The 17,902-nt window shown below is 41.3% G+C and overlaps 1 protein-coding gene across 1 annotated transcript; it reads left to right on the top strand.

Annotated features, from left to right (window-relative positions):
• The first annotated feature begins 2,344 nt into the window (after positions 1-2,344).
• On the top strand, positions 2,345-3,888 carry ABRACL (ABRA C-terminal like). Its single transcript, XM_010084521.1, has 2 exons — positions 2,345-2,405; positions 3,361-3,888. The coding sequence occupies exons 1-2, from the start codon at positions 2,345-2,347 to the stop codon at positions 3,543-3,545; spliced, it is 246 nt and encodes an 81-aa protein (XP_010082823.1). The 3' UTR covers positions 3,546-3,888.
• Positions 3,889-17,902: the final 14,014 nt, after the last annotated feature.

Below are 17,902 nucleotides of genomic sequence, written 5' to 3'. Positions count from 1 at the left end.
CGGCCCGGCCGTGCCCCGGCTGAGCCGGAGCCGGGGGGAGGTCGTGCCGAGAGGTGCTGCTGGAAGGCAGAGGGGACCGCGCTCAGCCGCCGAAGGCGGGCCCGGCGAGGAGCCATTTTCTCAGGTATTTGCAGTATCTGCAATGGGAGAGGTCGGTGCGGGTGGTTAGAAAGATGTATTTGTGGTAAATAACTGTTAGGTGATTTCCAGCAAATAAAGGGAAGTTTAGTTTTCGTCCTACGTACTGAAACATGTCGCTGGCTTCCAGCAATATATTTGCATCAGAAATATTAGAGTTGAATAGTTGGCATGCACTTTGGTAGTTGGTGTGTTGAGTATGTGACCGTATAAAGTAAATATTTAAGTGTGCTTAAAATACCTAGAATCCTTTCTTCCTTACTCCTACACAGACACGGGTCTCTGATACCAAAAGTGTTGCATAATAATGAAGAAAACTTTTTTTAAAAATTCTAAATGCTGCTGTTTAAAGTGGTGGTGTATGTGTATGAGGGGAAAAGAATTTGAAATTAATATGAATTTACAGAGTTTAAAGTAAAAAAAAAAGCCTTTAAAGTTAAAATAACATCTTTAAAGAGAAGCTAATTATGCCATTGTAGTGGCCAATATTAAAATTGGCGGTTTGACAAATGAATAATGATAGTGGAAGCTTTTTGGTAGATGGGTCATATTTTTCTCAGTGACTTGTAACAATATATTTAGTTCTCAGTTAAACAAAATCTAAAAGTTTCTAGAATTCATCTCAGGCAATTAGAACTGCTGCCATGCCCTTTTAAGGCAGGCTTTGCAGAGGTGTTACCGCCGCGCCGCATCCTGTTGCATGATGTTACCTGCTGGTCTGTTAATATCCCCTTGAATGTTTGTTGTTACCATGTGTTCGGGATGAGTCTGTGGTTTGGATGGGGCTTTGCCTGAAGCCCATGCTGATGGTAAGCTTGCTCAATTTTTCATATATACAGATACATGAAATATAAATGACTATATGAAATAGATTTTTCATAAATACAGATTTTTGCAAGTGAATTTGGGATCTGAAATAAGGCTCTGTTACAAAGGGGTTTTTGCCTCTTGGATAAAACATGAGTGATCAGGAGGTGGAACTATATCACTCTTACTTATTTTAACTTGAAGGAGGTGAAGGTTTTCTCTTAGGAAGAGTTTGTGATGCATCTAGATGTCAGATTTTTAGCTCTGCTTACTTAACAGATCTGAGCAGAAATTCTGGTTTCTTGAGCAGTAGAGGCTATCTCAGTGCTCACTGAGCCACTTTCAGACTGTGCTTAGCTCCAGAAGCTAACTCTAAAGCTTTTCTTCCAGGCTGCATTGTTAGCACCTGTGGAAGCTGCATTTGATGCTTTGCTTTGTCTGTAGGGCCAGTTTCTTGTGCTTACCTTGATGCCAGTTTTTACTTAAGGAGTTCCACATCTAAAGGTTTAATTGTGTTGATGCCACTTTGCACAGCATAGATCCCAAAACACCTTTCAGGTGCCTGCAGTTATTAACCATGGACGCTTTGTAGCAATAGTGTTTGTGTGACTGTAGTGTTGCCATCTACTAAGTTGTGTTCAGCTAAACTGTTGCAAGGCATTGGTGCAAGTGGGTGAAAATTGCCAGGTTTCACAGAAAAGAGGTGCACAGGATATGTTCGCCAGTGTAGTAGTTCCTTGGGGTTGCTCTGAGTGGAAATAAATTTCCTTCTTAGGACACTTGAATAGTTTATGTCTGCTTCAATTCCTCTTTCAGTAGCAGGTGTGCGGTAGCTGCTGTCCTTTCAGGCAACACGTGCGTCAACCTGCTGTAAGCAGCTGGATGTCCGCAGTATTTTGCCAGGATAAGTGGAGAGCTGTCATGTGGTTTAAAAAACCAAATCTACCACACATCCCATATCCCAGAGAGGAATTTAAAGGAAGGTGTTCCATTTATATTGAGGGCATTGACAGAAAGTTGCAAAGCCCCTGAAGACCTCTGACATTACCAGGATGCTCTGATTCTGTGGCAGCCTGACCTCGTTCTTTAAAACAAACAAACCCCACCCTGCCCTAACCTTCCCACATTTTTCATATTCTGAGATTAGCTGCTTATATTTGTTTAGAATGTACTGAGATTGTAGTTTCTGTTCACTTCTCTTCAAATGTGAAGGCGTGGAGGCTTTTTATCCATTCAAGACTGAAATCTCAGATTGTCCTCTAGCCATGTGTCTCCAGCTTACTGGGATTTATGAAGTGCTGTGACATTCCTGATGAACTGAGAACAGGCCAGGATGGCGCAAAGGTTTTACAGGTATCCTAATAACTTTGTCAAAATTTATTTTACTTTTTAGACCACGATGAATGTGGAACATGAAATTAGCCTCTTAGTTGAGGAGATTCGGCGGTTGGGAACCAAAAGTAAGTATGGTAATATGTCTGATCATACGGATGTAGTCATGTTATACACACATGTATGTATATGACATACATGTCACACAGCTGTAGTCATATCAACGTATGAACTTGGCAAATTTAATTAAGCAGGCTCAGGGAACCTGAAAACTTGCATACATACTTAATGTTGGACTGTATGGTACTCCCTTTCGTCCCATCCTTTAAAGTAGTTCTGTTATGAAGTTAGATGTTTAAGCCTCTGCAGCACAGAGGATGTAGGCCTGAATCCCGCTTCCACTAAAACCAGCTGCAAAATTACCCTTTGCTTTAGACTTCCAATACTTGCTACAGCCATCAAGGAAGGAAAAGGTGCAACCTTCTTCTACCTCTTTCCTTGGTAACTTCTGAACTTCAGAATTCATACACTTCAGTTCTGTTCATCATAGTATTATTTGGAAGGAATTGATGTGTATGCCTAAAACTAAGCCAGGAGTTATAGATATAGTCCTTACCTTCCTTAAACTTTCTTATAAGGTAGCCTTTTCTCTTAAGATTGTTTTTCATTGTTGAAACTCCTCTTTACAAATATTTATGCAATTTGTGGATGTGCTGCCTGCTCATATATTTCAGTTATTCAGTTTCAATTATTTGTCAAAAATAGTTTTAACATTTTAATTATTTAAAACTAATTTCCTCCTTATGCTTTGAAGAGGTTCAATGACCAGCCTGTGCTGGTCATAGGTTTCAGAAAGTCATTAGTAAAAATAAACATAACAGATAGATATGTCATCCTTCATGTGAGTCTCTGGAAAAAAGGGAAAGTCATACCAGGCAGGAGTTCTGCCTACTACTTCAGCATTCATAATATGTTCACCAATAAATTGGGAAACACCATGGGGTTTACTTTCAATGTTCTGCCTACGTGTCACTTTTTTTCTCATAACTGAAAGAAAATCTGCATGTTATATCTTTGATTTAGATGCTGATGGACAAGTGAGCGTGAAATTTGGTGTACTCTTTGCTGATGAAAAGTGTGCCAACCTTTTTGAAGCCCTAGTGGGAACTCTTAAGGCTGCAAAACGACGGAAGATTGTCACTTATCAAGGGGAGCTACTTTTACAAGGTGTTCATGACAATGTTGATATCATGCTGCTGCAGGACTGATGCAGTGTTTCAGCTATGCATTAATGGAATTGTTTGAGACAGTGACTTCCAACATCCTCTGAATACAGCTGATCATTCCACAGTGTTTTGATATATTTTCTATATCTTTATAGTCAAAAAGAAATTGTCCTATTTTGGAAAACATTCCCTTTCGTAATTCTTCCTAAAATGGCACTGTATGTGAGTAAGGTAGAAGATGCCAGATCTTTCGCTTTTTTTTTTTTTTTTTTAAATCTCAGGTAATGCTCTCAAATGTCTGGTGGTTATTTTCAGCATATGAAGAAGGGGACTGATAATTTAATGTTTACAAATCAAAATGTGCCATGAAAGTATAAAATAAAAGCGTGTACTTAAATTTATGTAATTCTTATTCCTATTGTTTCTCTTTTTATTTGCAATCTGAAAGGAAAGCAAACTGAATTCCCGTAAGGAGCATAGCTAAGTAACTGTACAGAAAGCATGACAGATAGATGCATGATTCAACTGAAGAATAGCCGTCTTTCGGAGTGACCAGATTGTGCACAAAAAGCCATGAATGATAGATGTACCTCATTTGTCTCTGGGATGTAATATGCTTTAATTTTTTTGTCCTGTAGACTTTTGAAGGCAGTGGGTGAGGACCCCTAAATGCTTTCATGCAGTGTTAAGCAGAAGATGGTACAGCAGCTTCAGGTTGTGATTATTTTCCTCACAGAAATCATACTTTCTCTAAATCACTCCAGGCAGAAAGTGTAAGGGGAAGAAAAAAAGCCCTTTTGATTGTTTTCTAGCTTACTGCTCATTCTTCCTAGCAGGTAAAAATACTCCCCCCAGTAGGGAGAAAGTGTCGCTGCATGAGGAAAGCAGCAGCAGGTAAGCAAAATGCTTACTGCTCTGTGCTTCCGCCCTGCAGCTGCAGCTCTTGAAGTTGCAGGGTGGGTGAATTTCCCTTTACTTAGCAGCCTTATACAAGTCAAAATGGTTGAAAAGTGTCTGCTTATTTCCAGATACAGGAAATGCACCCATGGTTATGGAATCTCTACAAAGCTGTGTAATTGCAGCTGCTGCCCCTTTCATCTCTGCTCTGCTTTGCGCAACAGGAAGGCAACTTAAATCCTGTGTGCAAACAGATCTGGGCTGCCTCTGCCTGTGCTGGCCCCAGAATCTGGAGAGCACGGAAGTGATACACAGAGAAACTTGAGCTGTCTGGGTTCAAGCCAGCTGGAGTGGAGCAGCAGAGCGGGAGCTCAGCACAGCATACTGGTTCCAGTGCCTGGTCACTCCAATGCAGCTGAGCTGACACATGCCTGCACCCCTGTGCTCCACAGGTGGAAAGAAGGGGGACTGAGACCCAAGCCTTCTGCATTAGGGGTGAGACCAGACGGTGCTGCATTACCAGATAACCACAGTTGTTTTTCTCCTCTGCCTCTATTTTGTCAAAAGCCAGAGTCATTGGGTTCACAGGATAGCCTGAGTATGCTGACAGATACCAAGTGCTTTGTCATTGTCTGAGATGCTTATTTTGGTATGGGAGGGCACCAGCCTGCCCCAGCCAGGGTATAGTTCTCTGAATGTTCACAACAGCTCTTCAAGCACTGAAGGAAAATTAAGTTCAGTAAACCCAAAAAACCGAAAAAACCCCAAACAAACCAACCAACCAGTAAATTTAATGCTCAGTGCTGAGTTGGACCTGAGACAGGACTATGAAGAGAACTTTAAGTCTCTCTCATTTTTGGATTTATCCTCTTAACAATGCTAATAAATATATTCAGGGCTTCTGGGAACACTGTGTAGAAAGAGACAGAGAAACTTAGCACCAAAACAAATCTGTAACAACCAGGGGAGAATGTGACTGTGTACTGCCTGGGGAATTTGAGATTCCTTTTCCCTCTGTTTCTGAAAGCAGAAGAGGAACAACATGAACAAGGATGTATGTCCTGTGTCGTCTGGCCCCATAATTGTGTAGGCTTCTTCACTTCAGGTTACGTACAAGCACTGTTGACTTTGTAAGTTGTTTTTTGCAGAGCAAATCAAATACTAACGTTGCTTCACATGCGTAGGACCACAACGCTGTTAAGGAAATAATTGCCACAGCAAATGGCCTGGACAGAAGATGTAGTTCCTGAAGCACTTGACACAATAATAGAAAAGCTAACTATGGGGAAGGCATTACCTAGTTTTGTAAACAGTAGGACAATCAGGAGTCCCCTGGGATGGGTTAATGACCTTGCTAGCCATGGGTCTGAAGGAAGTTTGTAGGTCAGCCAAGAGCACCAGTGATTCCAAAATAGCGAGTCATTCTCCTGGCCGCTGGGAAGTAGGAAGATACAAAGATCTTTGACAACAGCGTAAAAGAGTTGTCAGTAGGGCTGGTACCTGCCTGTAGTAATGCTGGGAAATTAGTGAAACAGTAGCTTCTCTAATTCAGTCTCCATCTATATAAGATCCAAGAGCATGCTGGAACCTCGAAGAGAGGTTAGCTGAGCTCCAGGCAAATCTGTCTGGTACAATTTAAGATGTTAAGACACTGTATGTCTTCAGCAGGGACTGTTAGAGTAACTGATGGAGTTATTCTCACCTCACCTCAGATGTTACATGCAAAATCCAGTGACTGGAGATAAGCATGCTTTTCAGAGTGGTTTTGAAGCTGTGAAGGCACTGAGGTGCAGGTTTGCTTAACCTCTGGCAAGAGGTGGTAACATCTTAAACGTCACAGCTATTTCCCTTGTGAGCATAGGTTTTTGCTGGGAATTTGAGCAAAGGAAGGGTTGTGATATTATCTTTTACATGCCTCTCATGTTGGAATGAATTTTGGAAATGCATGTTATGTTTTCTTATTTCTCGTCTTCCCCCCCCAAAGCTTTGCTGGAGGTGTTCTTTCTGCTTCAAGGGATTTCTCTCAGTGACAGCAATGTCACTTTTTCCATTCGTATTGTGTAAACTTGGTTATTGTTACTTAGCTGCTTTGTCACAAAAAACGCTTGAAGGAAAGAACAAGAGTAAGAGGAGCAGGAAGTTCTTGCATGCTGAAAACTGATTATATTGTCACTGATACTCAGCAGTTTTATTTAAAAATAGTGGGATGTTTCAGAAATAGGCTGAGATTCTCTTCTCCAGCAGCACAAAGTGACTATTAAGCATGTTTAAACAGTTGCAAAGCCTTTGCTAAGATGACGCAGCATGAACCAATGGATGCCATATGACTGGCCTTATGGCTCCATATCAAAACACTAATCATTCATGGTATCTTTGTATCACCTCCACCTGGTATAAAAGAACAGTCCTAAGGGTTTGGTCTACACCCTGCAGCATAATTTGTGTTGGTATTGCCTGAAAATCCTCAGTCTGATAGTTGTATGATGGCAATCATGGTTTCAAAGACACTAAAAAAAACCCAAACCAACCAAAAAAAAACCCCAAAGAGTCCAACATGCATTCTTTTGGAAGCTGGCAAAGCCAATAATTTTGCAAAACTCATGTTCTTGTTCATGCCCTTCTCAAGTAAATATGGGATGTTCAGTCTGTAATGGATCTTTTTTTCTGATGTGTAAGAAAGTGATTCATTCCAAAGCCAGCCATGAAGGGTAGAACCAAATATGAACAAAGCAATTTGAAGGAAAATTAAAGCCTAGACCAAAAAAATATGTTTAAGTGCTCTGACAGCTATTTAGAACAGGTGATTTGGCTAAGTTGAAGAATATGAGTTTGGTGACCCAGTGACATATTTAAGCCTGAATACCTTTCAGGACTAAAGTCAGTATAACATACTTTGTTTTGCAACTCAAAAGATCATGATATATGCCAAAATACTCTATTTTTTCCTGCTTTCCTACAGATCAGTCAATTTTTACTTTGGAAACTGTCCATTATGCTTGTGAAAAAGACCCAAGCTGTCCCCAATGATGCATTTATTATGTACTGGAGAAAAAGACAAGGACAAAAGAACTGCTTAGTGTTCTCCAATACATGCAGACAGGATCCAAGTCAAGACTGTTAATGTTACAGGTGATGCTAAAAAACAATGGTTTTGCTCAAAGGTCCAACACCCATACCAACTTAGCTATCCTAAGGATTTGATGTTCAAGGCAAGATATCTTCAGTATTTTGATCTGAAATGGCATTCTCAAAGAAAATCAATAGCAGGTAGAGTTGCTCCAGTGCACGGATTCCAAGGAGTCCGTATGATCAATATTTCTAGGTACTCCTTTTAAAAAAGAAAAAGCTGAATTGGTTAGTTAAGCATAAGTGCTTGACAGTGTTTCTAGAAAGCTGGTGTATTTAAGATCTAGTTACCTAAACTGCTTAATGTGAAATTGTTCTAATAAAGTTTTCCTGAGGGTGGCAGTTCAGTTTAATTCTGCCACTCTGAGTACTGCTTTAGCTAGAAACACACTGTGGATGCATATTTAAGCAGCTGAAGCTAGTCTCCTGGCAAGTATATTGAATAACGCACCAGAAGCAGCATTATCTTCCAGTGTAGCCTAGATGTCATCGCAGATTATGCTTATCTCCCCCAGAGCACCTGAGAGACTTGGGGAGGTTAAATACCAGGCTGGTACCTGGGGAGGGAGTAGTGCAATCTACAAACATGCTCCAGAGTCTTGTCAGATCAGATCCAGATCAAACCTCCTTTCAGAGAAATGCTTAGAGTCAGACCTGAGCATTTTCCAGTATAGCATTTTCACAAATGTAGCAGCATTATGGCTGTGACCTTGCTCCTTTTTGGAGCTTATTCCTGCACAACCACTGCAGGCTGAGTGACACTAAGAGTCTTATGGACACCTTGCCATGCTTAAAGCTGTTCTTAGAGAGGAAAATAGTATGTATGGGGAATTTGTTTATGCCTGTTATGCATACGTATTGGTACAACGTGTACTCAAAACCTGACTATTTTTTCCCAGTGGGGAAACGCTTAAGTGACAGTTGTATTTGAATGGGAATATAGTGAGCTGCATTTTCTGGTCTTTGTTAAGTCTGCTGAGTGCCGCAGAAGATCATATTAAAATAACTGAGAGTTTGTGTCTTGCAGAAGTAGGTCTTTTGTGAAGCTTTGGTGATAGAAGACATACTATTGCCAGGTCTTTATTAGGCAAGAGGCCTTGGTCTGTCCCCACAGCTAATGCTCTATCTAAAAAGCTTCCTTTATAAAGTTGTGTTTTGGAGCACAGTTTGATTTTCTTGGAAATCTGCTGTCAGTTTTCTTAGAAAAAAAAAGACAAAGGCAACAGCAGTTGAAGACACTCACTATGGTTCCGCAGCTCAGCACTGTGTAGCAGTTGACACAGAAGTCAAGACACAAACATGGAAATAACTGCATTATATGTACCTTCAGTGGCATTGGAGTACTTATATTCAAGTATGTGACATCTGCAAGGTACTCCAGTAGCTCCAGCTCCACAGGCATCTGAGGTTTGACTGGAAAACTTTGCTAGGAACCTAAACTCATGTGAGCCTCCATATACCCCGAGGCATTGCCATGCTGTCTGCACTGAACACCAAAGTGCCTCTCTCAGACCTGTGTCCGCAGGGGACCAGCACACGCTTGTGCCTAAACTCCCCCAGGATCTCTGCTGGGAAGCACAGACACTGAGTAGTCCCCATCCCTGTACAGAAATGTTTGTAATTTTCTTCTTAAGAGTCCACTAAGAGACCTTTCATTATCCCAGCAAATGGTTCTGGCTTGAAGGGGGTGGGAGGATGCGCAGCGGGCGGGCGCAGGTTGCTGCTAGGCCCGGTGTGCTTGCCCCCGGCATGGCATGTGGTGCTCTGAAAAACATGTCAGCAGATGAAGATAAATCACTGCATAAAAAAACGTGCCTCAGGCTCCTCGAGACTTTGGTCTGTGCTTCTGTGTTACAATGCCAAGGCTGAACAGTTTTCTTAGGGCCGAGAGTGGGATTCCCTAACCTGTGTCTTTCTGTGTCTTGTGGAAAACACCACACGCTCTGTGTGCTTACATTTGTATTGTATTACACTCCAGCAAGCCCAGCCAGCTGGCCCGATAGCAGGGAACTGCCGAGCAGGACTTCTGAGAATTGTTTTCTTCTCTATAAACACATTTGGCAGTTTGTAGAATCAAGTTGGAAGGGACCCATAAGTTTGTAGCACCCATCAGCTCTGTTCTCTCTCAAATACTTTGCACAGTCCCATGCTTGGGACCCCGTTCATAGGTGTGTACCCTAGTAAGGACCTTGACAGCTCTGTTGACATTACTGAACACACCTCGTCTTTGAGGTATAACAATATGCAGCCCAGAAAACGAAGGGTTAGAAAAATGGCAATGCCACAGTCCCACTGTCATCACTAAGTTTAGGCCTGTACCCAACATGTCTCCCTTGTGTTTCTAAAACAGCCAAAGACAGCAGGCTTTGCATTGGGATGCCAGAGTCAGACCTTCCCCTGTTGCAGTCCGCAGCCTGAGCGCTGGCAGGATGTGGTGGTGGGTGAAAGCCAGGGGTGAGACGCGCCCTGGGCTTCTGCAGAAGGAAAAACGAAACCAACTCACTTCAGCAGAAGCCGGAGGAAGTAAATGGTATAAACAGTGCAAAGTAAATGATACTGCCATTTTTTGTTTTACTGCAATCCAGACTGCTAGTGATCATGCAAGCACATATTTTAAATTGCTATGTTGATAATCTTCATTTAAACAAAAAAAGAAACATCACTGAAAGTGTCTAGAAAAATCCCAACTTGAGACGTACCTTGCAACCTGTGTGTGTTGCTGTCAAGTCTTATGACACTCTCCTTTAAATTTAAGAAACAAAACTAATCATCTTTGCACTATTAGTTGTAGATGATGGCAATAATCTTGGACAGTTAATGATGTCTTGAGGGTAAAATACAGACAGTTGGCATTTTATCTATTTATAACCATTTTTAAAATGGCAGTGCCGTCCCTTCACTCCCACTCTACCTCTCCCACACACACTCAACATTTTATGAGTCAGGCTGTGAAAATATCAAAAGGCTGATGTGAAGATGAGGTTTTGGAAAGTTATTTTGTAAAGAATGCTTGAGGTGCTTTTTCTTTGCCTTTCTTTTTTTCTGGCTGTGAATGGGTCATATTTCTAAGCCACTGTCTGCAGTACAAGGGCAAGGATTTTATTATATCTAAAATCTGAGGGTATTCTGTGTTTAAGATGAAGCCACAAGTAAAATACATGGGTTTTTTACATCAAATTCTAAGAATGTTTCTGTATTTCATAGGGCCTTTATTTTTGCAAATGTTTAGGAGTCAGTGGGGCAATTCACATGTGATCAAGTCATGTGTTGGAGTGGAGCTTAAAAACTGTCCCAAGGGCAATTTTGCCAAATGCAAATTTTCTGTTATGGAAGAACTATATCATATCGCATAGAGTTAGGATATTAGTAGGTACTTAATCCTACTGAGTATCGTGTCCTGTTTCTGTGCCTTCCTATTCTTACAAAGACTCCATCTTTTCTGTTTTTTCAGAACTGCCAGACACTCTAATGTTGGCCCATGACTTGCACACTTCTTTTCCGCCCTGTAATGTCTAAACTGTAGATTCACTGTCTGTGACGCAGACTGAGGGAACTGTGGTTACAGTCAGGGAGGAAGTCTGTAGCAGTGGCAGGGACAAGACTGAGTTTTATTTTGTAATATTCATTTGCTGTAGTCCAAAAGGCATGCTTTCTCCTGCAGTCGCCTGCCTTTGCTCTTTGCAGAAATTTCATTTCCTACATGGTGGAGCAAATGAAGCAAGAAGCCTCATTATTTCCCAATCTTGCTTCTTTTTCTTATTGCTGTTCTCACCATATGACAAGATCCCTGTGGAAAAAAAAAAAAAAAAAAAAAAAAAAAGAAGAACATTTAATTAAAGGTTATCTTCTGTTGCACATACACAAGGAACCAAATTAAGACTGCATGGAAGGTGTTATTTATAATTCTAGAGTGTTTAACCTCAGTCTAGGTCATAGTATATAAGTGCTGTATTTAAGAGCATGTACACATATTGGTAAGTGTATCTCCATAATAAGATAAGCATATATGCGTACAAGTCCTCCGTGAGGAAAATGGATGAGCAGAGTCTCAGTCTGGATCCATGTATGTGTCGTTCCTGGTAGCACACTCTGTCCTCCTCCTTCTGAAGGGCTTGGGCTCAGTTATTTTGGCAGGATCTTGGTGGTGCAAATACAGCCTGAAAAACTGTTTTTCCTCCAAGCTGGAATGGAGCTCCAACAGAAGGCAGGCAGAACACTTGTCACCACACCCCTCCGGACTTGCAAAGGCTTGCTACAAGGCAGAGGTAGGAACAGAGCTCCTCCGTAAAAGGTCAGATATCTTTTTCAATAGCAAATACTATTCAAGCTAAATATGTAACTCCTCACAACCTGCACATACAAGTCCAGTTTGCTCTCTCATAACCATCCTTACTGATGAACTAAATTATGGCAAAAGGCAGGGAAACTTCTTCAGAAGAACAATTTTGATAGCCTTAGAAATTTGGTAAACTTAGAAATGTGTTTCATTCTTTTCTCTGTGGATACACAATGGCTTTTAGAAACGAGTGTAATGTTTAAACACATACTGTCTGATCCAGTGTCACTAATTACATCTTACTGAGCATCACCAATTGACAACTCTCTGTTCCTAAATCCTTTTTAGAACCTTCCTTTCTTAATAATTCCTGTTAGTAGAGTACTAGGTATCAGACAGTGCAGGTTCAGCACAAGTAATACGTAAAGTGGATGCAAGCTGTGTTTTCTCTCTAGTCCTCAAGAATGCCTGTGAGCAAGGTTAGAGGACAAGATGGTAAAGAAGATAATGTTTTCCTACTCTCCAGCTGATATTGCTCATAGGAATGAAGCTGCTGTGCTTCCATTCTTTTTTTTACTTCAATTTTGTGTAACTTCCACAATTTTGTGGGTGTCCTTCATCTTTCCATCTTTTTCTGCTTATTATGGCCAGGCAATCTCATGGAAGCAAGAACATTGTCTCTCTAACTTTGTTCTCCCTGCAGAACACAGCATTTGTTCACCATGACTTTTCACCTCACAAAGATGGCAAAATGATGTACAATTATTACTAGATCAGAAGAGGTGTTTGCACAACAGCAGGTGATTACACCAAGTGCAAACTGGTGTACGATTAGGCCCAGTGTTTGTAAATCTATGTAGAGCTAGAAAGGATAAGTTTTACTGGAAGTTTTCCAGCAGAAAGTATTTAATCTTGCAGTTTGTACTTTGATGTTTGTTGAATATGTCTCAATCAGAGCTGAAGGACTGGGCTCAGCATATTCAAAGCTGTTAGAATCTTTCAAGATCACATCTTTTTTCCATTTCCAAACCTGATAGTTTCAAATGATCACATTCCACCATAGCTGCAGTGATTTGTATATCTCAACAGTGCTGCAAACTGCAGTCTTCTAACCTGGGACTCTCCCCGCAAGGTACTAACACTCCCCAATGATTTCAAATCACTTCGCACACTGTAAAAAGGGCTATGTGATTAACATCCTTAAAAAATTCTTATGTTTGGCAAAGATTTACATTTAAATCCTAGGCATGTAGAAAGCCAGGCCGATACAAACCATAAGATGTATTATTTTGTACATTCAAATGTGAAAGGTATTTCACAAACTTTTTGCTCTATACTTCGGCTAAAAGTGTCAGAGTCTGTGAAACTCCTCTCTGCCTCTTAACTTCAGCAAGTTCTAGTAAAAAACCCAAGAAAACTGGTGGGATTTTTTGGGCATAAAATGCAAACTCTGCCTCTATTATATTATGCTTACCTAAACTGTATTCTGTCTCTGTTTCTCACTACCCTTTCTCTCCTTTTTCTTCTCCACATGCTGTACAGAATCGCCTGTTCAGCACTGGGTATTGCTTACATAGCCAAGGGGTGGGTCAGAGACCATACAAAGCAGATCCAAAGCTGCATTCAGGGATTAGAGTAAATCTGATGGGTTTCTCCCACCTCCTTCCTTTCTATGATCTGGTAAAATGAGGGGCATAGAGTAAGAGCATGTGAGAATGGAGCAGCGGGTGTTGGTGTGTTGGTTGGAAGCAAATGGACCTTCCAGATGTATTGCCAATGGATACAAAGGTATTCGCACAGGTGGACTAAGAATTTCCAGTGTGGAAATTCTCAGGTTTTCCTTGTTGTTGTGGTGGTGTTTTTGGGGGGTTTTTTGTGTGTTTGTTTGGGGTTTGTTTTGTTTTGTTTTGTTTTTTTAAATGCAGAACAGGATGCCCTTTTACCTTCCAGGAAGAAAAGGTCAGAACTTACTGCCTTCCCTAACCAGCTGCAAGCACAAAATCTGGCGCCTCTACCCTTGTGCACAAAACCCCCACCTTCACTCACGCTGGGTCTGTCTGGAGATGTATTCCTCTGGAGATGGGTTCATCCAGCCAGGTTTAAATCCTTGCCTCTTCTTCGTATTCCTTTTGCTCTAACGCACTTTTGTTTCTCTGTACAGCTGGAGTCCCTGCTGGTATATGTAACCACAGAACTATGGTGAGATCTAATTGCTGCTGCTGGGCCAGCCACTTCAGTCTTTGAACACTTCTTTCCTTTTTTCTCAGCGTCCTAATACAATGTCCTCTGTGAGACTAGTCTCTTGAATTTGGATCAGCAGTTTTGGTGCAGAGCTAGTAATGTCCACAGAGACCTACGCCTGAATGTAAGTGCCAAAATCTGTGTTTTAGCCTTATCCCATCAAACGAGGGCTAAATTCTGCTGTCAGCACATCGCTGCCACATCACTGCAGTCAATCCCCTTCAAGGGTATAATGGAAGGGCAATATCAGCCACGTACAATACTTGTGGTGCAAAGAGCAAAGCTTTTTTGATAAAAGGATCCCTTCCTGAGTATGTGGCTAGGGGATTTCTGCACCAACCGTGAGAGTGAACAAGCTGAACCACATAGTTCTCATGTAGCACAGAGAATCACTGAAGTGTTCATAGGGTAAATCAACTGTCAGCTCCCCAGAGAACTAGGTTTGGCCAAACATCTTGTTTTATCTTTCAAGTTTGATGTTGGGGGTTATTTATTTATTTATTGTATTTTCTTTCTTTGTTCTGCTGTGAGAGGAAAGGGCTGCAAGCTGAACAATACCTGCATGCTTGTTTCAAAACAGGCAGTCTCATGGGCCTACAAGCAGTGAGTCTATAGGATGAAGTGAGTTACAACAACAGGAGCAAGAAGTTTGTATTGGTCTGCCTTTGAAAAGGACAAAGTCAGCTATGGGACCTGTGGAGCATCCACTGTGATGCCTCCGAATTTAAGGAAAGTCCCATCTACTGGTTTTATTTTTAATGAGAAGATTTTAATCTCCACTGTGTTTGTATGCACACATACAGAATGTTGAAAATTAAATGGAAATGAAACATTATCTGGTTTTCCAAGCTTGTCACTGTTATTTTTTGTGCCTGGTATTTTGCTATTACAGAAGCAACCAGAAGCCCCTATAACTAATGCATTGGGCTCCGCAAGACCCCAACTCCTCTCAACAAACAAAGAACAAGTTACAAGAAGCCAAAAGCTAGGAAGTGCAATGTGCTCCTGGCAAACAGCAGGGCCCACCTGCCCCAGACGGTCCATGGGACATAGGCACAGGTTGGATGCTGCCTTCCCCTGTTCCAGAGGAGCTAACTCAAGTCTGACTCCACAAGAGATCAGTTTTGTTGCCCGAGCGAAGCGGGATGAAAGCTAGCACACTGGAGAGTTTGGAGACCTGTTTCCTGGTCCTGGCACTGGCCCCAGCTCTTTCTGTGACAGCTTGATGACTCATTTTTTCCTGTATATAAGGTGAGGGTAGTAATGTTCACTTACTTGGCAAGGTTAAATGATGATTAACTGGTCTTTGTTTTTGCAGTCTGATGTAGAGCGCGATTAGTTGCAATGTGTGTGCACATCCCCCCTGGGCAGGACATCTTCAGGCTGCTTTCAGCAGCGTGAGCACGAACCCCAGCAGAAGCAGCTGCTTTCAAGTCTTCCTGAACCAGGGAGGGAGGTGCCTGGATTTTCCCTTCCTCAGTGCCACACAAAGGTGGTTGTTTGTCTTTTACCTGAAGGCTTAGTGAAGATGTGAGTGTTTTGCAATCACATTAAACGTTCCCCAGATTCGAGGCTGGCCATGTGTGTGGTGATGACCAGTGGACATGAGCCAGCAGATGTAGGTGTCAAATCACATCAGAGGTTGCCCAGGAATATTATGCTTGCCCTTCAGTGAGGGCAATACCTGACATTAAGACAAATTTCAATCTAGTTGTAACAATATTCTTCAAATATAATGAGACTTAATACAAAAACATTGTGATGGCAACAATATAAATCAGCAGAGCAGTTAATGAGAAAACACTTCAGGCCATTCATCCCTACACTCCTGTTAGCTGCTCTTCATTCTGTAACTTCATTGTTTTTCCTGTTTCACTGCAAAGGATTTACAGGTCTGGATGTTAAGTCTATTTGAGTCTTGTAACAGGGTAGTGAACAACACAGAAATTCTAAATCTAAATTCAATACCTGACAGAAGTACTCTTGCTCATTAAAGATGAGGGAACTTACAAAAGAAAAAAGCTCAGTTCTTCTAAGAATCTTCAGCTATTAACTTCATTGTTTTTCCTGTTTCACTGCAAAGGATTTACAGGTCTGGATGTTAAGTCTATTTGAGTCTTGTAACAGGGTAGTGAACAACACAGAAATTCTAAATCTAAATTCAATACCTGACAGAAGTACTCTTGCTCATTAAAGATGAGGGAACTTACAAAAGAAAAAAGCTCAGTTCTTCTAAGAAACTTCAGCTATTCTCAGTGTTTCCTCTCAGTGTTTCCAAAGACTGAACATCACCTTCACTCTCTCTGCTCTTTTGACTATGATATATATGATATATATGCCTAGAGCTATCCTCCATAAATTCTCTATGGATTTGACACAATTGCTAGAGTTCATGGCATCCCTACATTGCCAGCTTCTCTCTTCTGTAGTGCAAAGGTGTACACTACAGAAAAGAGGGAAGGAGCCTTAATGATTTACCCCAGAGCCCACAGCCTCACTTGGAAAAATCAAGGAAAGATAGCAAATTGTATAATGAAAAAGATATCTCTTTTTTTTTTTTTTTTTTTTTTTTTTTCTTTTCAGCTTCCTGACTGTAGAAGTCTTCCTGACTTGTAGAAGGTTTTTTTGCTGCTGGAAATTACATATACACTAGATTTTCGTTATTATCATTTACACTGAGTTCATGCAGGTTTCCTGGTGTGAGAGTCTGCCATACACGATCCACTTTTCCTTTGGGAGTTGAAAAAGAGACTTCTTACAGCAAGAGAGACCTTTCAGCCTGTGACAGGAATGGTGAGGAGCTTGAGTCTGGCAGTGACAGCTGTGTTTGAGTGGAGATGCTCTTGGTGTCTGTGTACTACCACTGTGTTATGCTATTTATCAGCTTTACCCAACCCCATCCTCCCCACGCCATCCTGACTATTTCTCATGGCAGAAGTGTACTGAATTGTTACATAATGGAGTTTGCTCCTGAAAATCGCAATCTCAGGTGTTCAGAGCAGCAGCCAGGCCCAGAGTAACAAATGCCCTCACATTAATGATTTTTTTACAGTGAAGAAAATACATTGGAGGTTCTCTTATCTTCTCCTTTTTGAGCTTTCAGATTGCCCTGAGACTTTTTTCTCAACTTTTCTCTGAAATTATCCGAGGTGGGCTCTGTTAATTCGATGCTGTGCCCAGCGGTGGGGGCTTTGAGAGAGACCTCAAGGTGCAACACTCGCTGCTGGGACAGTGCCTCCACGCAAGCATCCCAGGAAGACCTGCATACCTGAGAGAGAGGAGGTAAAGCCAAGCAGAAGTTACAACATTAATAAGCACAGGGAAGATGGCACTGGGAAAATCTCCTGGGATCTTGCTGAGCTGAGGACTGGTGTCTGGCCATGCCAGACCCTCTCCTGAGCAGCTGTTTCCAGCTTGCTGGTTTCTGCCTTTTTCAAGGAAACAAGATTTTACACATTATTTGTAAACAAGCAGAGCTGTGTTAAAGACACCCGCCTCTCTTGTAATTAATTTCTCTTCCTAACAGAAAATTACTACAGAACCTTGAATTTTGGCTAAGCATTAGGGTTAAAACACAAAAAGAAGAGGAACAGTAATTTAAATATACAAGCTGTGTCTGGTTCTCTTCAGGCATCCTGCAAGACTAATTTGCTTTTCCTCCTTACCCCCCATTCCAAGGCACCCATTGTCTATAATGCAGAATCACTTGGGAGTGTACTTTCTTTTGGAAGTCATCCTTCCTTGGTATTTCTGATTATTTTGTTTTGTGGGGTTTTTTTGTTTTTTTTTTTTTTTTTTCCCCTTGGAACTTCACAATTACAGGAAATATTAATAATTTCTGAGTTTGGTATGATTTAGG

Source organism: Pterocles gutturalis, unplaced genomic scaffold, assembly GCF_000699245.1.
Source record: "Pterocles gutturalis isolate BGI_N339 unplaced genomic scaffold, ASM69924v1 scaffold135, whole genome shotgun sequence".
Taxonomy (NCBI): Eukaryota; Metazoa; Chordata; class Aves; order Pterocliformes; family Pteroclidae; genus Pterocles; species Pterocles gutturalis.
The sequence above is the reverse complement of the archived record's forward strand: the minus strand, read 5'-3'. Positions and strand labels throughout refer to the sequence as shown.